The sequence below is a fragment of the Hibiscus syriacus genome, unplaced genomic scaffold (genome assembly GCF_006381635.1).
Source record: "Hibiscus syriacus cultivar Baekdansim isolate YM2019G1 unplaced genomic scaffold, ASM638163v2 tig00112742_pilon, whole genome shotgun sequence".
Classification (NCBI taxonomy): Eukaryota; Viridiplantae; Streptophyta; class Magnoliopsida; order Malvales; family Malvaceae; genus Hibiscus; species Hibiscus syriacus.
Window position 1 is genome coordinate 218,440 of NW_024063394.1, and position 22,288 is coordinate 240,727.

Consider the following 22,288-nt stretch of genomic DNA (forward strand, 5'->3'; position numbering starts at 1 on the left):
TAAAAAAAACCCATCAAATATTCAATTAATATGTGAAATTTATTTTATTTTTAAACACACTAGCACTTTAGTGAGAATAACTAGGGGAGGAGAAGTTGAAAATTTGGAATATAAATTAAACTGAAAATACTAAAGTTCGTATCTTAGAAAAATGGAAGGACTGAAACGAGAATTTAAAAATTTTAATATGGTACACTATTAGGAAACCTCCTCTGTCTGCAAGTGCCTTTTCTTCGCTGTCAGTTTTGCCAATGTCGACTGAATTTCAGCTTGGATCAGTAAAAATTAAACAATGCTATTTCAATTTCCTCTTTTTTTTTCAACTCAAAGCCCTAAAATCTAGTGTGTGTGTTTTTTGCCAAATTTTTGTAAAAATTGAAGCTGAAATGGCCGAAAAACCACCGCCAAATCCGATTTCACCTCAAGACTGGGAATCCTTAGTTGAAGATTTCCAGCACGGCGGTTTCCGCCGCGAGAAATGGTGCTCCATTTCCCCTCCCGTCTCCGAACTCGCCGTTTCTTCAATCCTCAAAAAAGGATTTCCCTTTCAAAATCCCCCTCGTAATCTTCCTCGAAGAGTTTTCCGACCTCTTGTTCCCCCCAAATTCACTTTCGTCCCTCTTGGAACGCCTCGTCGAAACTCTACGCACCGTCGTTCAATCTCCGATCGATGGTGTCCACGACACTTACGCTTTGAAAGAGCAGATTATGATTTCGACGACCTCCATTTTGATCTCTACTAACTCCGTCGAGTCCGTCCAGGCTCGGTTGACGGAATCCGTGGTCGAACTTTTGTTGGCTGTTATAAACCGGCCGAACCATGGACCGGACCGCCACGCGCGTGCTATTGCTTGTGAGTGTTTGCGTGAGTTGGAAAAAGCTTATCCCTCTTTACTCTCCGATATTGCTGGTCATTTATGGAGTTTATGCCAAAGTGAGCGTACCCACGCTTCGCAGAGCTACATTTTGTTGTTTACGACTGTAATTCATAGTATTTTGAATCGAAAGTTGAATGTTTCTGTTTTGAATACTTTGATGCCTTTGGTTCCTTTTAATATACCACAATGGGTTTTAGGATCGGAAAAGGAAGGGTTATTAGAGTTGAAGTATAAGGAATTGAGAAGAGCCATGGCGTTTTTGTTGGAATGGCCGCTGGTTTTAACTCCTTGTGGGATGATGGTTTTTATGGGGATGATAATGACATTAGCAGTGGATTTGGATTTGCAGCCTTCTATGTTGAAAGTTCAGTTTTTTGGGATGATTTATTCGTTCAATCCCTTGTTGTATCATGTTGTTTTGATTATGTATTCACGTTTTTCTGAGGTGTTTAATGAGCAGGAGACAGAGATTGTATGGAGACTTTTGTTGTTTTCATTGGAATCGCAGCAGTATTTGGTGTTTCGATTGCTTTCAGTGCATTGGTTGATGGGCTTTTTGAATGGATTGATGGTGAATGGAGAAGATGCGGAGAAGAAGAAGTTGTAGAGATGGTTTCAGGTTTTATCCGACTGTGTTTGATCCACTTTCGCTGAAAGCACTTAAGCTAGATTTACTCGCCTTCTGTTCTGTTTGTATTGATTCGTTGAAACATCAAACTGTTTCGGATATGATTGTTGGGGACGAGAATTCAGTGGTGAATCTATTTCAAGATGGTCTAGTATCGGTTTCGGCTTTCAAATGGATGCCTCCTTGGAGCACTGAAACCGCAGTGGCTTTCCACAAATTTCATAAGTTTTTGATAGGTCATCTTCTCATTCTGATGCTGATCCTTCCACCACAACTGCACTTATGGAGTCCGCCATTTTCAATCATTTGAAGGTATTTGCTTTTTCCCAGTTTAACCTTCCTCCTGCAAAAGTATTCCCTTAATTATGCCTTAGTGTGTCTAATTTACATCTACTTAGCACATCAAGCGTCCATTATCCATAATTTTTGTCTACAATAGACTATCATATAGATATTATAATTGTTGTGATGGCATTTATATATGGCAATGGCACCATAGATTGATGCAGAATCAGAGGACCTGAAGTTTATGTTTTGTCTGTTCTTAGTTCTAATTGCGAAACCAAAAAACTATACCCCTATGGGCTATGCTAATATTTGTAACATTGTTTTTCAGGGGATGTTGGTTGACTTGATACTGGAGTTTCAGAGATTGGTCCCTGTCATTGTTTCTTTTATTGACCGTTTGTTGGGCTGCCAAAAGCATCTTTGGTTGGGAGAGCGCCTGCTTCAGACAATTGATGCAAATGTACATCCTAGAGTCGTAATTGACTATAGACTAGTTTCGTACTTCCCAATTTTTGATAGAATTGCTGAAAATCAAACAATACCTCCACGTAGGTTGTTAGAGCTGCTAACCAAATTCATGGCTTTCCTTGTTGAGAAACATGGCCCAGAGACTGGTGTGAAGTCTTGGTCTCAGGGTAGTAGGGTCCTTGGCATTTGCAGAACCATGCTGACCCACCATCAGAGCTCTCGATTATTTCTTGGTTTATCCCGTCTCCTTGCATTCACCTGCCTCTACTTCCCCGATTTGGAGGTCCGTGACCATGCAAGGTATGATGAAGTGGTGGCTTTGTTTTATCTTTTTTTACGTTTTGCAGTTCCATGTTAATCCAAAAGGAAGAACAATAGTCAAACTATAAGGAATCTCAAGTTATCGATTATTTTCTGTCATGTCATTTTACAGGATCTACATGAGGATGCTGATTTGTGTACCCGGAGTCAAGCTTAGAGGAATGTTGAACCTTGGAGAGAAACTCCTTGGTATTTCCCCATCATCTCATTCTGTATCATTCTTCAGCGTGCCATCTCCTCAACATTATCCGGATGTCAAGAAATCTAAGAACATTTCATCCTATATCCTTCTTGAACGGGTGATAACACTACTTGTCAAACAATCTCGGTCGTTGTCTTTATTACCTATAGGGGTCGGGAGTAGCATACTGTATTTTTCAGGTGGCTTTAGGGATACTGAAGCCTCGACAGATGAAAGAGAGCTCGATGCCGATATTCATTTTCAGACTATATCAGAAGACAAGAGAATTAATAAACCAGAGGCACCACTGTATGTGATGGACTCAAAAGTTTCGGATATATTGGAGATATTAAGGAGACATTTCTCATGTATTCCTGATTTTAGACATATGCGAGGGCTTAAGGTTAAAATTCCATGCTATTTGAGATTTGAGTCAGAGCCTTTTAATCATGTATGGGGAGGTGAGTCCTCAAAGAATGGGTTACATGGTGTAGATGCCCTCCCTGCCATATATGCAACGGTGTTGAAATTTTCATCACTGGCTCAATACGGGTCTTTACCATCTTGTCACGTACCTTTTCTTCTTGGTCAACCTCCGGTCAGTGGTTTACCTGCTGAAACTGATTCACTAGACATCGTTGCTAAGCACGATGATTTTGGTGAAGAAATCTATAAAGCTCCTACAATGATTGAGCTGAAAGCACGTGAGCCAACACCTGGTGTCGTTGATGTTTTCATTGAAACAAACGGGGAAGATGGTCAGATCATCACCGGCCAGCTGCAAAGTATTATGGTGGGCATTGAAGACTTATTTCTCAAAGCTATCGCCCCACCAGATATCCAGGAGGATAGTTTACCTGATTATTACTCAGACTTGTTCGATGCTTTGTGGGACGCATGTGACACTACTTCCAATACCGGACGGGAGACTTTCCCCCTAAAGAATGGCAAGGGGTTTGCGGCTGTTAATGGAACGAGATCTGTGAAGCTGCTTGAAATTCTTCCGGATTCTCTAATCCATGCTACCGAACGTTATCTGACACCATTTGTTGTAAGCGTAAGTGGTGAGCGTCTTGTTAACATGGTAAAGGAGAGAGGAACTATCAAGGACATCATATGGAAAGATGCGTCTCAGGCCTTTTGCTTGATGCTACCTCCTCGGGGACCAATCAAGACACTATGCCTCTCTATCTTACTTTTGTCGAAAATGAAGACGAGCAGGAAAGCCAGTTAAACATCGGCAAAAGAAGTATGGGTTGCATCCTAGTCTTGATTTTCCTTCCCCCGAAGTTCCATCTCTTGTTCCAAATGGAAGTAAGTGATGCTTCAACTTTAGTTCGTATTAGAACCGATCACTGGCCATGCTTAGCTTACATTGACGATTATTTGGAGGCATTGTTTCTGTAGTAGAAGCCTACAATGGAAAATTGCAGTTTGAGGATACGAGAAAAAAGTTAAATCCGTTTAGAATCCAAACTTCAAACCTGTCGGATGCCATTTTTTTTAAAGGTGACTGCATGAATCAATCAAGTTAAGTTCAAGATTTCACTGCATGCACTTAATAGAAGATGCTGGAATTTGATATTTAGACCTATTAGATGTCATTTTTCAAAGGTGGTTTCCTGAACCAATTGAACTGAACTTTGAGTTTCACCGCATGCACTTAATGGAAGACATTGGAATTCGAACCCAAAAGCTTGTGGGTGCCGTTATATGAAGGTGATTGCATGAGGTTAAACTTCGAGTTTAAGTGCCTGCACTTAATGGAAGATGTTGGATGAACCAATCGGGTTAAACTTCGAGTTTCATTGCAGACACTTAACAGAAGATGTTGGAACGCAAATTTCAGCTTGTTAAATGCAGCATTTTAGAGGTGATTGCATGAATAAATTAAACTTGGGAGTTTCATTGCATGCACTTGATAGAGCTTGTAAAATTTTCTGCACATGTTCAAGTTCTAGTTGATGTTATGTGCATTATGTTATGAAGGGAACTTTTTGCACCCCTTAGTATGATGCGAGACAAATTGCCTCTGCAGCGTATTATAGCATGAATTTGTATTATTTTGTTATTTTCCATGTATTACAATTTTGTCACTATATTTAACCATTAAGACATGAGAAAAGCTTGTCCCACCTTCAATTAGAACATCAAATACAAGTCCCAAACAAAATATAATGTCAACATGTTTCGAACTTTCTGAAAACTCTCGCTTGGGTTGAGTGTTAGGGTGATTCTCGTGGCAGTTCATATCGTATGTAGAGAATTGTAATCGTCGTGATTTTGAGGGTTCTGCTAGGAAACTCGAAATGAGTGAAGTCTAGTATTGGAGAACATATGAGAGAGGTATTAAGGAATGCATGTCGTTCTCCTTCCTGTATTTATAGACGAATATTGGTATTTGATGTCTAAATTAATGGTTAGATCGATGCAAAGATCTTGTTGATATTCTTAGGACTCAAATAAAAAATGTTTGGAGTTGGATACTAATTTACAACCTGCAGAGTTATTAGGGGACATTTGATGTAGTTAACCTTTGATTTATCCCCGACATGAGCATGACACGTGGGCCCATACTTAAGCATAAAATGTTCCAATCCTATCTTTGTTCTTACCTGCACTTTGATGTCCACCACAAACGACTCTATACTTTTTTTTTCTAACAAACTAACATATAATAGCTTATAAAAGAATGAAAATAGTTATGAAATATTAAAAGTTTTAAACATTTATATTGAAAAATTTTCAATTGAGTCTCATCAGTTTGAATTTTTTATTATCTTTTGAACATACTTTTAATAAAATTAAATATAGTACAAATTAAGTGATTTTGTTATTTTTTGAAGTATCGGAGTTGAGTACCTTAAATGTTAGTATATGAACATTCAATGTCAAATAATTAAAAGTTATCTTTGAATAAATATAATAAGATTGGGGCTGCAAATGAGCCGAGTTGAGTTCAAGTATTGCTGAGCTCGACTCGACTCGAAAACTCTGAAATAGAGCTCGACTCAACTTGACTCGAAAATTGATGAGTCTAAAATTTTCAAGTTCGACTCGAACTAGAAATCATGAATTGAAGCTCGTAAAAGCTCGAAAATGTTCGAAATGAAAAAAAAAATCTCAAACTTAACACGATTGAAGTCTCAAACTCAAACTCGAACATGAATATTAAATACATGAAAACCTTATACTGTATTTTAAAAAATCAACATATAAAAGTTAACATTATTAATAATTTATTTTTTTTAAATAAAATATTAATATATTATATTTTCGAGCTGTTCACGAGCTTTTCGAGTCGAGTAGCAAGTAGTTCATTTCGGCTCGTTGAGCACTCAAGTTGAGTCTATTCGAGTCGAGTATCAAACTTTGATCGAATCAATCTCGGGTGACTCACGATCTATCTCATCTTATTTACTGCCCTAAATAGGATTTCACTATTTTAAGTTTCTTCTTAATCAAATTTAACTTTTTAATAATATATTCACATAAAATAAAGAATTACAAAACAAAAATACCCTTGATCCTAATTGTTTATTTTATCTCCTTAAGTTTCTATCCTCTTTCCTTTCTCTTTCATATCTTTTTAGTTATTTTTCCTCCGAGTGTTCTCTCTCCTCTTTCTCTCTCCAGAAAGGGCAAACCCTAAAGATCCATCTGCACCCCAAAGTAAGTTTTTATCTTTCCTCTCACTTACATCTCTTTCATTCCTTTTATTTTATTTTCCATTTGGTGGCTTCTTTATCTCTCATCGCTTTCCCTTTTCCAACTATTTTTTGGAATTATGGGTCCCTAACTCATTTGTTACACTATTAATATATTTTGTTTATTTATTTGTTTGTTTGATTTGAGCTTTGATGGAGGGATTTTGAATTAGGTCTATGGTTCTGATGAAGTTCCCAATAGAAATCCTAAAACAGCGAAGATTCAATTTTTTTCTTCAATATTTGTTTTTGTGTTTTTCATGTTTTATTTAGCAGATCTGGTTATGGGTTTTGATGCATGGAAAGTTTTGATGTTGGGAAAATGTGGGCAATTAGAACATAGTTTGAATCTGAAAGTTTCCAATTTTTGTCTATATTGGTATCATTAGATTTCCATTTTTGCTTCTTTGGAATCTTTTCCCCCCCACTTCTGCTATATACTGGATGTGCGAAAATGTGGACATTCCCTCTTGAAATTTAGCTTATTGGAGGTAGGATTTTCTGTTTGAGTTAGAAATGTAACATTTTTTTTCCATTTGTTTCCTTGGGAATCGAACAGATTATTTATCATTCTTTGAATTTTTTGATGTTGCTTGTCTGATCGTTATCTATCATTGTATGTAATTGGATCTGAGTTTGATCTCCCTTCATGTAACTGCAACGCATTTCATTGTTGAAGCCTTGGAATCTGTTTTGATGTTTCCTTTTTTTTCTCTTTCAATTTAGATTCTATTTTGAATACAGTATTCGTTGGTATTTGAATGGCCTTGATGGAATAATTTGAATCATGGTAAAAGGTTAATAATTCTGTTGTATTGTTTAACTATATGTAGCTTCATGGATGATGATGTGTTGAATATGCGTAATTGGGGTTACTATGAACCGTCCTTTAAAGGACATCTGGGTCTGCAGCTAATGCCGAGCATGGTTGAACGGGACACAAAGCCCTTTATTCCCGGTCGTGACCCCAATCTCATGGTTAATACCAATGCAGCCTTTCACCCGCGGGATTGTGTTGTTTCTGAGGCACATATCCCCACGAATTATGTTCGGGATAGTTGGATTAATGATAGAGAAAAGTTTTTCAGCATGTTACCGGTCACTGGGCCCAATTATGGCATTCTTCCTGAAACCTCGACAGCTCATTCATTGCCGAATTTGCAGCGACCACCTGATTCTTCAACAAGAGATGAGACGGTGGTGAGTAGAGTTGAAGAGCCGCCAGCTAGTAAGGATGGTGTTCAACCGAGGAAAAGGCAGGATGGGGCTGTCCCTAAGATGCTGAAGGCCAAAAAGCCTAGAAAGTCGAAGGAAAATGCCAATTCTATGGTTCAACGTTCGAATCCAGCAAAGAAGAGTATTGATTTTCAAATAAATGGGTTCGACATGGATATTTCAGGTATTCCGATTCCGGTTTGCTCCTGCACTGGAACCCTTCAGCAATGTTATCGATGGGGCTGTGGTGGTTGGCAATCTGCTTGTTGTACCACAAACATATCCATGTATCCGTTGCCAATGAGCACCAAAAGGCGTGGTGCAAGGATTGCTGGCCGGAAAATGAGTCAGGGGGCATTCAAGAAGGTCCTCGAGAAACTCACAGCTGAAAATTATAACTTCAGTAATCCGATTGATTTAAGGAGCCATTGGGCAAGACACGGTACCAACAAGTTTGTCACTATTAGGTAGCTTTAAACTCCGTGGTAATGATAGTTGAGCTCCATCACTTATGGTCTGCTTCACCTGTATATATTCATGTGGCCACCGTGGTTCTTTCGAACTTTGTAGTTTTTCATTTATGCTTATGCTTTAAGAACATCCATTTATTCCGTTCACAAACTTTTAATTTTCGAATGAGTTTTTATTTGTTGGATCTTCCCGGAAAGTCTGATTAAAGACTGGCAGCCAATGCCTGCTTCCTTCGCTATCTTTTAACTGACATGTATGACATTTTTGCATTTATGTTTAAACTTGTTTGAAAGTCTTTATCATTTGATATGTTCTAACATCTTTCGTATGTTAGATTTACTGTATATTTCAAAAATTTCCTATATCAGATCCACTGTCATCCCTAGATAGGAGGGGTGTTTTTTTCCGAGGAATATCGTTGTTGATAGCCTAGGATTTACCCATATGCCAATGAGAAATTTAGCCATGTCAAATCTGCTGTAAGAATCGAAGAAGATGCTGATTTTTGTTAAATTAGGGTAGTGTTAATTATAAGAGTTTGTGAAGAACATATACATACAAAGTACAGATGAAGGCAGACTGGTGAAGAGCTTTAATGGTGAGTTACAGTAGCAATTTGAAAGAATTGTGGTAGAAAAGTTCTTTGATATTACTATGAGCTTCTCTCCACGGTCTCAGGTAATAGCATCTCTTTCGGGGAATCCGACTCTGGCTCTGTTTCACGCAGGTATTCAGCCAAGACTGGTTTGGGAGGCATTTCCAGATCATGGAGGTTCCTTTGTAACATTTCCAGGACTCTGGTCATGGAGGGGCGATCCGATGGTGGAGTTTGAGTGCACCATAATCCGATTACGAACAACTTTCGGGCTATTACGGCATCACTTTCTGTCAGGTTCTCGAACTCTAAATCACCCCTCTCATTTAGTTCATAGACCCAGGTAGGAAAATGCACTTTGCTCGAATTGATTGCATCGACATCGACATGCCTTCTTCTGCATGCCATTTCTAGCATTATCATTCCGAAACTGTAAACATCGGATTTGCATGACATGGCCTTGAAATCCCTTGAAATCATCAATTCAGGTGCCATATACCCCATCGTTTCACTTCTTCCATAAAATGGCATGAAGTCCTGCTTCTTTGGGTACAATATCGATAGCCCGAAATCCGAAATTCTGGGTCTGAGATTCTCATCCAACAATATATTTTGAGGCTTAATATTTAAATGAGCAATGCCACCATCGGATCTTCCATGTAAGAGCTCGATCCCTCGCCCCGTTTCCACAACAATTTCCCAGATTTTCTCCCAACTAAACAAACCTGGATTTCCACCGTCGGTGAAAATATACTTGTCGAGAGATCCATTGGGCATGTATTGGTTAACGAGAACGTGTTTCGACCCCTCGGAACAAAACCCTAGGTTTGGTACGAAATTCGGATGTTGAATTTGACCGATAATGGAAACTACATTGATGAAATGATCTTCACCAACTTTGATGCTCTCAAGCTTTTTAACAACAATGGCGTGATCACTGGGAAGCCGTCCCTTGTAAACAGTGCCAAAACAACCTTGGCCTAGTTTGTCTTTGAAATTGTTTGCCATTGAAAGTATATCTGTATAATTGAACCTTTCTGGTGAAAATGGCTGCTGAATCTGTGAAGGTTCTTCCCTGCTATCAAACACAACACGAGTATACAACTAGGGTTGTAACCGAGCCACATCGAGCTTAAGTACAATTATGGTATGAGAAAATATGAAATGGTTATATGATTAGGGATTAGGGTTTAGTTGTCAGGCTTACCCGTAATCAATTTTGTTTCTGGTAGACAAATATTTGTGGAGAAGGAAAGCAAAGATAACCAGTGGAAGAAGGATGAATCTGATAAACCCAATGAGAGCTACAAAAAAAAAGGGATCAAAACATTACATTTGCAGAATTTTAGAGTAGAAGCGATCGAAGAAACTAAATGAAATTACCAGCCAGGCTCATTGCTGCAAGCACAGTGTATATGTATACAAGGTCAGCATAGTAATCTGCATTAGAAATGAAGAATTTCATGAATATGAGGGTTCTAAATGTAAAAATCCGAGCTTGATCGAGTTTTACTTGAATAATTTGAGTTTAATTTAAAACAACAACCGAATTTCTCAAATTTGATCTTTTTCTTACTGAAAAGATGAATTCAATTCGTAAAAATAATACTACTAACCGTATTCTGCTTCGCATTTGAAGAGAAAATCTGTATCTGCAGATTTATAAACGCATCCACGACCCTTGGCTCTGCAATTCCGACACTCGACGGACCATCTCATCCGAAATCCTGATTCCTGCATCTTCAATGCCGTTTCATAGGAGCCGTTCTCCAGTTCTTCGTAATACGCCGGCACCGCAGCAATAACCTTACATGTTTTCGGGACATCGTACGAGGTTAATCGATACCAACTCGTATTGACATAAACATCAGACGAATTTCGACTCAAACATGGCACTCTGCTGTCACCAGCCAAATTGCTGGTGTCGTTTGAAGAACATCAAACATAGCTTATAGTATACGAGTAACTAAAATTGACCGACATGTATCGATCATCCATTTCGATCTCCCCCATCGATAACGATCGGTACGGCAGGGCACAACTGCCGTTAGCCAGATTAACGTCGGCGAGGTGGATCGTGTGATCGTCGTAGGTGATTCGCTTGACGTAGTATAATCCGGCGTGGAAGTTCATCATCGTTCTGTTGTTTCGGCAGTAGAGTTGGAAATCGTGATCACCGCAAGCGACCGGATCGTCGGCTAACCGGAAAGGGTAACGGATTTCGAGTGAATCTCCGCATGAAGATGAACAATCGGGTGGATCTTCTCTTGATTCGGTTCCGTTGATGAGTAGAAAGAGCAGCAAACAAGAGAGCGGTGATGATTTCTTCATCGAATAGCGATGGATTTGGTTAGTGATTCTTTTGTTGAAGTTTTTTATAGAAGAAAATGAAGTTTTCCGATGTGGGTTTGTCAAGAAGACGCGTTTTCATCCGTTAAATATAGCTTCTAAAGTAAGTTATCCGCCATTGAAGTCGTTAGTGGACGACCAGCCTGAAGTCAAGTTTGATTGATGAATTATTTCGCCGAAATCACATACAACTTTTCAAAATTGTAATCGACTTCGAATTATAATTAAATGACAAAAAGATAACTGAGGCCCTGTATTTATTAAAAAAATCAATGTCTCGATAATTTTTTGTACTTAATATGACTCTCGAATTTGTAAAAATAATCTAATGTGACCCTTTAATCAACGATTTTAATTATCATTGACTATTATAATGTTGACATGACACTTCAGGTGCTGATGTGGAGATTCACGGTTGGTGACATGGTTGGTGGGTTAAATTGTATTTTTTTCAAGTTCGAGGGTCAAATTGATTTTTTAAAAGTTTAAGGGCTTATTTGATTTTTAAAAAAATATACTTCAAATTCAAAATATATAAAAATTTAAAAATTAAATATAAAATACAAAAATAAAAATTAAATTATTAAAAAGTTAAATATATATTATTTTGTTTTAAAACAAATAAAAATAAAACTCATATCAGAATTTATTTCTAAAATCTAATGTGAATTTTATTTTATTTTTATTTTGTTGAGACATATTTTCTATTTATTGATTTTTTTAAAGTAAATACTAGGGTGACAAAAAAAAAATCTCAAACACATGTAGATCATATCTATCTTGATTTTTTATAGTAGTATATAATAGAAATTGGCTGGGTAAGTCGATATTCCTACTTTTTTATAAGATCAAGTTTAGGTAAAATTTACTTCTATATATCACGTTATATTCACTAGAAATGTTACTCTTAATTGGATAATTATTTTTTTTATTTTTTTATTAAAAAGTTTCATGATAATTTATCAACAATTTTTAATTTCATAATTTTTAAATTTTATTTTTAAAAGATTTTATAATATTTATTTAATTCATTTTATAAAAAAATAGTGAAATAGAATTTTAAAAAAATTAGAATTTAATACAGTTGGATATAAATATATAAAATAAAATTTGTGTATGATAAACGAATTTAAATTTATATAAATAAAAGTCAAGTGAAATAAACGAATTTAGATTTATAAAAAAATAGTGAAATAGAATTTAAAAATACACTTAGAATTTAAGATAATTGGATGTAAATATATAAAATAAAATTTGAATAGGATAAACGAATTTAGATTTATAAAAATTTAGTGGAATATAATTTAAAAAGAAACTTAAAATTTAAGATAATTGAATGTGAATATATAAAATAAAATTTGTGTAGGATAAACGAATTTATATTTATATAAATAAAAGTCAAGTGAAATTTGAAGTAAAAAATAATAATATATACTTTTAATTTTTGAATAATTTAATTTTTATTTTTGGTGTTATTATATTTAAATTTTTGAATATTTTTATATTTTAAATTTAGAATATTTTTATTTTAAAAAAAATCAAATAAGTCCTTAAACTTTAAAAAAATCAATTTGGCCCAAAAACTTAAAAAAATCAATTTAGCCCATTTGTCATGTCATCAGCCACGTCAGTACTGTGGATCACCACCTGAGTATCGTGAAGTGTCACGCCAGCATCATAACGTCAACAACGAAAACCATTGATCAAAGGACCACATTGGATTCTTTTTATAAGTTTGAGGATCAGAGTGTAAAAAAAATGCCACATTGGTTTTTTGGACAAGTACATGGGCCTCATATACCCTTTTCCTAATTAAATATCATAGGAATTAAAATATATAATTTTACAAATATCAGTGTTTGGTTAATTTAGTTCGGTTGGTGATCAAATTAACTATCCCAACATCTCTAAAAATAATTCATGATTTTATTTATAAATATATAAACTTTCATAAAGTTATATTAAAAAGAGTAAATTATGCATTTAATACCTAAATTATCAGTATTGGTCTGTTTTAGTACGTAAACTTTTAATTTTTTTAAAATCATACATAACGTTCAATTTTCATTTCATTTCATTTATTACCCCGTCGTTAAAACATTAACGTGTTCAATACCTAAACTATCAATTTTGGTCTGTTTTATTGCCTAAATTTTCAATCCTTTTAACTTAACGTTAAATTTTGGACGGGTACTAAAATGAAACTAAAGCTAGAGTTTTTAACGGCGGTGTATTAAAATGAAAAAAAAAACTAAACTTTAGGTATGATTTTAAAAAATTGAAAGTTTAGGTACTAAAATAGACCAAAACTAATAGTTTATGTCTAAATGCATAATTTACCCTTTAATAAATTAAGAAACATATAACTAAAGAAAATAGAAGATATGAACTATCCCTAACATCCTCTCATTCATCCTTTTCACCTTGCCATTTGATATCTTTGCTACCATTTATTACTTTAATAAACAACAAAAGGCAGCATCATGACCTACTTTTACAGTTTATTTTTACTATTTCATTGTCATGCAAAGAATATATAATTACTCTTAAGATTTTCGAATTGAGTTGACTTAAACTATAATTATATAAAATTGTCTTAAAATTTATTAATTATAAAGTATATCAATATTAAAATAGAATATATTTTAACAACTTTTCTATTATGTAGTAGGTTGGGTCACTTCAATCTAACCGTCACCGTTAATATTTTATCCTAAGGCATACTTTCTCATTAAATTATAGAGATTATAAGCGCTAATAATTGTTTATTTTAATATTGGGTAAACTACGTGTTTAGTACCTAAACTATCAGTTTTGACCCGTTTTAATATCTAAACTTTTAATTTTTTCAAATCTATACATAAAGTTTAGTTTTTGTTCCATTTTAGTAACATGTTCAAAATTTAATGTTATTTTTGAAAACTTTTAAAATTTTAGGTACTAAAACGGACTAAAGTTGATAGTTTAAATACTAAACGCCGTAAGTTTTTAACGGTGATACATTAAAATGAAACAAAACTAAACTTTAGACATGAAATGTAAATGAATTGTATATTATAATTGTTCAAAATTAAACTGCTAGAAACATATGAGATCTGGAATTTCACGATGATTATAAACTGGAAAACGATTAATGAGTGCTGTTGATTCTTCGACAGATGAATTCTTTTCATTATATTCTTCATTGATCCTTGTATTTTCATCAAAAACCTCCCATTTACCTGTTATTACAGTATTCAAAGCTCCCTTTACTTCTTCTTTGTATACAACAATGGTGGACCTTTCGTCGATTTCCTCGTAACAATCTCCGTCGTCATTGCATGTCATCTTCTTCTGGAGTTCTTCGACTTGTTCCTCCGGGATCCGAGTAACCGTCGGGATTTCGCCGGTGTTTAAGGGGCCGAATTCCGTACATAACTCGAAAAACGACTCGAGTTCTTCGCCTTGTGCAGTGGCCTCTCGGAGAATCTTCAATGCCATCGCGGCCTCGGGTTTCTGGACCGAGTATACATTTAACAAAACCTTTGTGATTTCAATGCGAATTCGGGTATAAACATCATTTATCTAAACGATGATAAAATCCATGGATTCGAGAAGCAAACCAACTTTCGTGTCTTCGGATTGAGGCTTAACTTGAAGCAACAGATCGAGCAAAGATAGCCATTTATGAAGTCTCGAAAGATGTTGCGACAACGATGAACGTTCGTCGGCTTTTCCATTACCATTTTCAGAAGAAACGATAGCTTTTTGATTAAAAAAAACGCATAGTATTCACGTATAAACGCATTGAATCCCCACGTTCGGCTCGGCCCGAGATGTTCGTCGCTAAAACTCGATAAATCGAACGGCAGCCATCCCATTTTTGTAGAATGTCAAAGCACCTTTCGGTGCAATTAAGGCAACGAAAGTAGGTGCATAATTTTTTATTTTTTGTATGGATAAATTACAAATTATAATCACTAAACTTTAGGGTATTTACAAGATTAAGTCCTTAAAATTTAGTTATAAATACCTTATCCCATTTAGCTTCAAAACCATCACAAAACATTTTAGCTTTCTTCCAATACTAGAGAGAATTTAAAGAGTTTCTTGAGAGTTGTTTTCTCCTTTTTATCGAGAGAGAATTATCATTGTTTTCTCCTTGGTAGATCAAGAGAGGTTGTAATTACTATTTTCTCATAGTGAAATTCTTCTACCGTTGCCCGTAGTTTTTACCATATTTTATTTAGGGGTTTTCCACGTAAATTTTGTGTCTCTTTTTATCTTCATTTTTATTTTCTCAAATTATCAGTTACGATTTTGCTCTATCCGATAGCCGTCTTCCGCAACAATTGATATCAGAGCTAGATTATAGTGTGTAATATCCGCTTATTGTCTTTGTGGTTGCCACCAAAAGGTAGATCCTCCAACATAAGAAAATAAGAAGTTATTACCCATTCTTTGAAGGTTCCAGAGAACTATTCAAGATAGTGAAATAGTGGGAGCTATCCGTAGAAGAAGCTATGGCAACGAAATTTGATATTGAAAAATTTAATGGGAGAAATTTCTCATTGTGGAAATTGAAGATGAAGGCCATCCTAAGGAAAGACGAGTGTCTAGCGGCTATCAATGAAAGGTCGGTGGATTTCGCAGATGACATCAAATGGAACGAGATGGACGGAAATGCTATGGCAAACTTTCATCTAGCATTAGCAGATGAAGTATTGTCAGCATCGAGGAGAAGAAGACAGCTAAGGAGATATGGGATCATCTCATCAAATTGTATGAGGCCACATCGTTGCACAATAAAATTTTCCTTAAGAGGAAATTGTACTCTCTCCGTATGCCAGAATCTAATTCAGTGACGGAGCACTTAAATACACTGAACACCTTATTTTCTCAGCTTACATCCTTAAGCTGTAAAATAGGATAACAAGAACGTGCTGAACTTCTACTTCAAAGTCTACCGGATTCGTACGATCAACTCATCATCAACTTGACAAACAGTAATGTCACCAGTCTAGTCTTCGATGACGTTGCAGCTGATGTTCTACAAGAAGAAAATCGACGCAAGAACAAGGAAGACAAACAAGTAAATCTGCAACAAGCAGAAGCGTTGACAACGATGAGAGGGAGATCAACAGAACGTGACCAAAGCAGCAGTCATAAAACATGGTAGATCGAAGTCGAGGAGCAAAAAGAATTTAAAGTGCTACCACTGTGGAAAGAAAGGTCACTTGAAGAAGGATTGTTGGAGTCTAAATAAAAACTTCAATCCACAAGGCAATACCGCAAACACTTCAGATGATGGAGATGCTCTATGCTGTGAAGCGTCAACCACCATGGAAGGCATAAAAAGATTTGCAGATATATGGCTCATTGATTCGGGAGCGACATATCACATGACCTCAAGAAGAGAATGGTTCCATCATTATGAACCTGTCTCAGGAGGATATGTGTATAGTTGCAATGATCATGCCTTAGAGATCGTTGGTGTGGGAACCATCAAATTGAAGATGTATGATGGAACAATTAAAGTTGTTCGAGATGTACGGAACGTGAAAGGCCTGAAGAAAATTTATTATCCTACGGATTGTTGGATAATAATACAAGCAAGATTGAGACACGGAAAGGAATCATGAAGGTGTTCCGTGGAGCGCTTGTGGTGCTAAAAGGCTAAAAGATAGCAGCAAACTTGTACATGCTGAAGGGAGAGACTTTGCTAGAAGCAGAAACCTCTGTTGCCTTATGTAGTTCAGATTCGGCAATGCTATGGCATCAGAAACTTGGACACATGTAAGAACAAGGAATGAAAGTCCTTGTGGAGCAAAAGCTACTTCCAGGCTTAACAAAGGTATCACTTCCTTTGTGTGAGCATTGCATAACAAGTAAGCAGCACCGGTTGAAATTCAACACATCAAATTCTAGAGGCAAAAGTGTTCTAGAATTGGTTCACTCTGACGTATGGCAAGCACCAGTAACGTCCCTAGGTGGAGCAAAATACTTTGTCTCATTTATTGATGACTACTCCAGGAGATGTTGGGTGCACCCTATTAAGAAGAAGTCAGACGTGTTTTCAACTTTCAAAAACTTCAAAGCGCGGGTGGAACTTGATTCTGGAAATAAGATCAAGTGTTTCAAAACAGATAATGGAGGAGAATACACAAGCGAAGAATTTGATGACTTTTGCAGGAAAGAAGGCATCAAAAGACAGGTCACAGTGGCGAACACTCCTCAACAAAATGGAGTGGCAGAGCGGATGAACAGAACCTTGTTAGAAAGAACAAGAGCAATGTTGAGGGACGCAGGCCTAGAAAAATCATTCTGGGCAGAAGCAGTCAATACCGCCTGTTATTTGGTGAATCGAGCTCCATCAACTGCAATAGAGCTGAAGACACCAATGGAGATGTGGACTGGTAAACCAGTTGATTATTCAAACCTCCATGTATTTGGAAGTATTGTGTACGTGATGTACAACGCCCAAGAAATTTCAAAGCTGGATCCAAAATCCAGGAAATGCAAATTCTTGGGGTATGCCGATGGAGTAAAGGGGTATCGCTTGTGGGATCCCACTGCCCGCAAAGTGATCATTAGGAGGGATGTTATCTTTGTAAAAGATAAACTACAAAGAAAAGAAGACGATGATAGCGCTGAAAATTCAGAGACTACTCAGATACATGTGGAAAAAGAGTTTGAAGAAGGAGATTCTTCTGAAGCAGAACCAGTATATGATGAACAAGAACCAGAGAGTTCTGAAGCTCCAACAACTCGTCAATCAGATCGTGTGAGAAGACGTCCCAATTGGCACTCAGATTATGTTATAGAAGGTAATATTGCATACTGCCTTTTAACAGAGGACGGTGAGCCATCAACATACCAGGAGGCAATAAACAGCTCAGATGCTTCACTGTGGATGATGGCGATGCAAGAAGAAATCGAAGCCCTTCATAAAAATAATATATGGGACCTTGTGCCACTACCACAAGGAAGGAAGCCAATTGGTAACAAATGGGTTTTCAAAATCAAGCGAAATGGTGACGATCAAGTGGAGAGGTATCGTGCAAGACTGGTGGTCAAAGGATATGATCAGAAAGAAAGTATTGATTTCAATGAAATTTTTTCTCCTGTGGTTCGACTAACAACAGTTCGAGTAGTCTTGGCAATGTGTGCTATATTGAATTTACATTTGGAACAGCTAGATGTTAAAACAGCGTTTCTTCATGGAAATCTTGAAGAAGAGATTTATATGCTCCAGCCTGAAGGTTTTGAAGAAGACGAAAAGAAGAACTTGGTTTGCAGGTTGAACAAATCTCAGTACGGTCTAAAGCAGGCACCGAGGTGTTGGTATAAGAGATTTGATTCCTTCATTATGTGCCTTGGATACAACAGACTTAATGCAGACCCTTGTGCTTATTTCAAGAGGTCTGGTGAAAACGATTTTGTTATATTGCTGTTGTATGTGGATGACATGTTGATTGCAGGACCCAACAAAGATCATATTGAAGAATTGAAGGCACAACTGGCTAGGGAATTTGAAATGATGGACTTGGGATCAGCAAACAAGATTCTAGGGATGCAAATTCACCGAGACAGAAGTAATAGGAAGATTTGGCTTTCACAAAAGAATTACTTGAAGAAAATCTTATCACGATTTAGCATGCAAGATTGTAAGCCAATTTCTACCCCTCTTCCTATTAACTTCAAATTATCCTCCAGTATGAGTCTTAGCAGTGAAGAAGAGAGGATGGAGATGTCTCGAGTACCGTATACATCAGCAGTGGGAAGTTTAATGTTTGCTATGATATGCACAAGACCAGGCATTGCACAAGCAGTGGGAGTGGTTAGTCGGTACATGGCGAATCCAGGCAAAGAGCATTGGAATACAGTAAAGAGGATCCTGAGATACATCAAACGGACCTCAAATGTTGCATTATGTTACGGAGGATCAAACTTACTAATCAATGGGTATGTAGTTTCTGACTATGCAGGGGATTTGGATAAAAGCAAATCTACTACAGGATATGTGTTCAAAGTTGATGGTGGAGTTGTAAGCTGGGTTTCAAAATTGCAGTCAGTTGTGGCTACATCCACAACAGAGGAAGAATATGTAGCAGCTACACAAGCCAGTAAAGAAGCAATTTGGTTGAAGATGCTACTGGAGGAGCTTGGGCACAATCAAGAGTACGTCTCTCTGTTTTGTGACAGTCAAAGTGCCTTGCATCTAGCAAGGAATCCAGTATTTCATTCAAGGACAAAGCATAGACGAGTTCAGTACCATTTCATTCGTGAAAAGGTGGAAGAAGGGACGATAGATATGCAGAAGATCCATACCAAAGACAACATAGCAGATTTCATGATGAAGGCGATCAATGCCAATAAATTTACTTGGTGTCGATCCTCTTGTGGCCTGTCAGAAACGTAAGCAACATGATGGTACAAGGTAGAAAGAATGGTGTGAAGATATGATTGTTCCAATCAAATCTTCAAGTGGGAGATTGTAGAATGTCAAAGCACCTTTCGGTGCAATTAAGGCACCGAAAGTAGGTGCATAATTTTTTATTTTTTGTATGGATAAATTACAAACTATAGTCACTAAACTTTAGGGTATTTACAAGATTAAGTCCTTAAGATTTAGCTATAAATACCCTATCTCATTTAGCTTCAAAACCATCCCAAAGCATTCTAGCTTTCTTCCAATACTAGAGAGAATTTAGAGAGTTTCTTGAGAGTTGTTTTCTCCTTTTTATCGAGAGAGAATTATCATTGTTTTCTCCTTGGTAGATCGAGAGAGGTTGTAATTACTATTTTCTCATAGTGAAATTCTTCTACCGTTGCCCGTGGTTTTTACCCTATTTTATTTAGGGGTTTTCCACGTAAATTTTGTGTCTCTTTTTATCTTCATTTTTATTTTCTCAAATTATCAGTTGCGATTTTGCTCTATCCGATAGCCGTCTTCCGTAATAATTTTTTGAACGGCCGGTACTTTACAACGGAAGATTCCATGCATTAGCCTCAATCCTTTAATGGCGATGACCCAACTTCTCATCTTCCCCATCCTTCCGGACAGTGCCCGAAGGAGAGGCCGTAGACTAATTTCCGATGCCCGAATCCATGAAAACACGATTTGAGCCTTCCTTCTGTCGATGCGGCGGTCGTCGTGACTCGTGGCGTTGACGATGGCTGCCTCGAGAACGGGACACCGGAACGAATCTTTCCCGGAAAAGTTAGCCGAAACGACGCTCTTCCTGTCTTTGATAACACGAGAAACCCTCTTCCATAACCCCATGATTTTTTTTTCCTTTTTCTCTTCTCCGTCACTAAAGATTTCGAAAGGAGAATGAAACAGCTACCGATTGAGGTTTTCGAAGCTGTTTTTTCTCTCTATTCTTCTTCAACAAATTACAATTTAATATCGGTTCAAATCAAACATATTTAAAATGTGTTACTAACATATATAAACCACGTGCTGCATGAAATTTGACACGTTAAAAGAACATAACAATGTTATTTTAGTTAAGGATGTTTTCTAATATGTTATGTATAAACTGTTCATACAATACGAACACATATAGTTATGATTTGAACCAATTCAATTTATATGATTAAACATGTTTTATGTTGGACTTAAGTTAATGTTTAACGTCCAAACTAACGGATACTATTTGTTTTGATTAAAAAAAAATTGGTTTTGATATTTTCTCGAAGAATTAATAGTTAGACAATTAGTATCATAAATTTGGTTTGGGTAAATTACGTGTTTAATACCTAAACTATCAGTTTTGATTCGTTTTTGTACCTAAATTTTAAAAAAAATATAATTTTGGTTAAAATTTATTTTTTGTTTCATTTTAGTAATCCGTTCAAAATGTAACGTTAAGCTTTGAAGAAAAAAAATGATAGGCTAGGTACTAAACACATTATGTTTTCAACGTCGGTTTATTAAAATGAAACAAAAACTAAACTTTAGGTATGATTTTAAAAAAATTAACAGTTTAGATATTAAAATTGACTAAAATTGATAGTTTAGATACTAAACATGTAATTTACGCAATTTAATTTTATAAACACGAAAACTATAATACAAAGGAGTTGTTTGTTTACTTCAGAATGATTAAGCGCTGAATGATTCAAATATTGAATGATTCAGAGGCTCTGTATGAATTAGCTCTGAATGTGACATGCTGTTTGATATTGGCTCTGAATCATTCATAATGTATTTATGTGCTGAATCATTCAGCATTGTTTTGCTGAATCAGTCAGCACTTCAGAATGGTTCATCATTCATCGCTAAATGGTTCCATTAAGAGGCAAACAAACAACCCCTAAGTATCGGTGCCACTATTTATGAATATGCAAATTTACTATTGGTACTTGTTGTTTGCTTGAATTGCTTGCATACCCATGACACTTTGAATTCATTGTAAAATGGTATTTGAATTATCACTTTCGTGATTTTTACGTTCGATTCGAATCCGATTGACCTAGATTTCAGTTCGTTACTTGAATATGAAATTATCTGTCCAATTAAATGTACAGATCAGATAAGAGATATTACATTTATAGCAAAATGTTGTAACTGTAGTGGACGAGTAGGTACATAAAGGGTTATTAGCATATTTTATGGGATTCATGTTCTCATATGGTCCATGATATTATGAAATACATGATCCTTTATCTATGTCATCTAGATATACATGTTATTAGCTCGATCGAACTAAACTTACCTCATTCCTAATTATACTATCCGACTAGATATATGATAAGATTTTAGGGATGAGATGAAATATTTGTAAGTCGGGCCGTGTCGAGTTTTAAAAAGAAAAATTAACATCCTAATGGTGTTGTCTGTAAAATTATAGAAAGTATGATGAAGCATAGCCCAAAGAAAAAAAATGCAGAAAAGTGGGGAAATTGTAATATTTTTCAACCAAACTACTGCTGCAGTTTGTAAAAAGCAATAAAGTAAAGAGTAAACAAGAAAGATAAAGCTCCCCAGACACGTAGAGTCCCTAGAAAAGTAATAAAGAAAAAAAGGGAGAAAATTTGAATTTGCTACTAAAATCGTCAATAAAAAAGAATTGAGTTTGTTGCACCTTATGTCCTCAAACTTTGAAATATTCCGATTTCATTATTAAACTATAACTCTAATTTTAAATTGATCTCTACAATTTTGAATATTCTGGCGAGATTGACCGTTAAGTTTTTAAC

General features: G+C 36.1%; 3 protein-coding genes and 1 pseudogene across 4 annotated transcripts; 2 read left to right on the forward strand and 2 right to left on the reverse strand.

The window, feature by feature from the left end:
* The first annotated feature begins 1,678 nt into the window (after positions 1-1,678).
* Positions 1,679-4,760, forward strand: LOC120183282. Its single transcript, XM_039188011.1, has 3 exons — positions 1,679-1,818; positions 2,123-2,562; positions 2,696-4,760. The coding sequence occupies exons 1-3, from the start codon at positions 1,789-1,791 to the stop codon at positions 3,996-3,998; spliced, it is 1,773 nt and encodes a 590-aa protein (XP_039043942.1). The 5' UTR covers positions 1,679-1,788; the 3' UTR covers positions 3,999-4,760.
* Positions 4,761-6,333: 1,573 nt separating this feature from the next.
* LOC120183243 (protein BASIC PENTACYSTEINE2-like) lies at positions 6,334-8,307 on the forward strand. 2 transcript variants are annotated; one of them, XM_039187975.1, is made up of 2 exons: positions 6,334-6,436; positions 7,305-8,307. In XM_039187975.1, exon 2 carries the CDS (start codon positions 7,309-7,311, stop codon positions 8,155-8,157), a length of 849 nt encoding a protein of 282 aa, XP_039043906.1. In that variant the 5' UTR covers positions 6,334-6,436; positions 7,305-7,308; the 3' UTR covers positions 8,158-8,307. The 2 variants fall into 2 exon arrangements, with proteins under 2 accessions (XP_039043906.1, XP_039043907.1); XM_039187976.1 differs by lacking the exon at positions 6,334-6,436 and adding an exon at positions 6,511-6,962.
* Positions 8,308-8,682: 375 nt separating this feature from the next.
* Positions 8,683-10,687, reverse strand: LOC120183279 (rust resistance kinase Lr10-like). Its single transcript, XM_039188008.1, has 4 exons — positions 10,369-10,687; positions 10,136-10,192; positions 9,960-10,056; positions 8,683-9,830 (listed from the first exon to the last, which is right to left on the reverse strand). Exons 1-4 carry the CDS (start codon positions 10,490-10,492, stop codon positions 8,810-8,812), a joined length of 1,299 nt encoding a protein of 432 aa, XP_039043939.1. The 5' UTR covers positions 10,493-10,687; the 3' UTR covers positions 8,683-8,809.
* A 3,492-nt stretch (positions 10,688-14,179) lies between these two features.
* On the reverse strand, positions 14,180-20,366 carry LOC120183259 (annotated as a pseudogene).
* Positions 20,367-22,288: the final 1,922 nt, after the last annotated feature.

Bases quoted from the DNA above. Each gene is read 5' to 3' on its own strand.
- LOC120183243 (XM_039187975.1), top strand. From the start codon at position 7,309: ATGGATGATGATGTGTTGAATATGCGTAATTGGGGTTACTATGAACCG.
- LOC120183282 (XM_039188011.1), top strand. From the start codon at position 1,789: ATGGAGTCCGCCATTTTCAATCATTTGAAG. The intron at 1,819-2,122 runs GTATTTGCTTTT...ATTGTTTTTCAG, and splicing joins CCATTTTCAATCATTTGAAG to GGGATGTTGGTTGACTTGAT. The intron at 2,563-2,695 runs GTATGATGAAGT...GTCATTTTACAG, and splicing joins GAGGTCCGTGACCATGCAAG to GATCTACATGAGGATGCTGA.
- LOC120183279 (XM_039188008.1), bottom strand. From the start codon at position 10,492: ATGCAGGAATCAGGATTTCGGATGAGATGGTCCGTCGAGTGTCGGAAT. The intron at 10,057-10,135 runs GTAATTTCATTT...TTTTTTTTGTAG, and splicing joins TGCAGCAATGAGCCTGGCTG to CTCTCATTGGGTTTATCAGA. The intron at 9,831-9,959 runs GTAAGCCTGACA...TGTGTTTGATAG, and splicing joins AGAAACAAAATTGATTACGG to CAGGGAAGAACCTTCACAGA.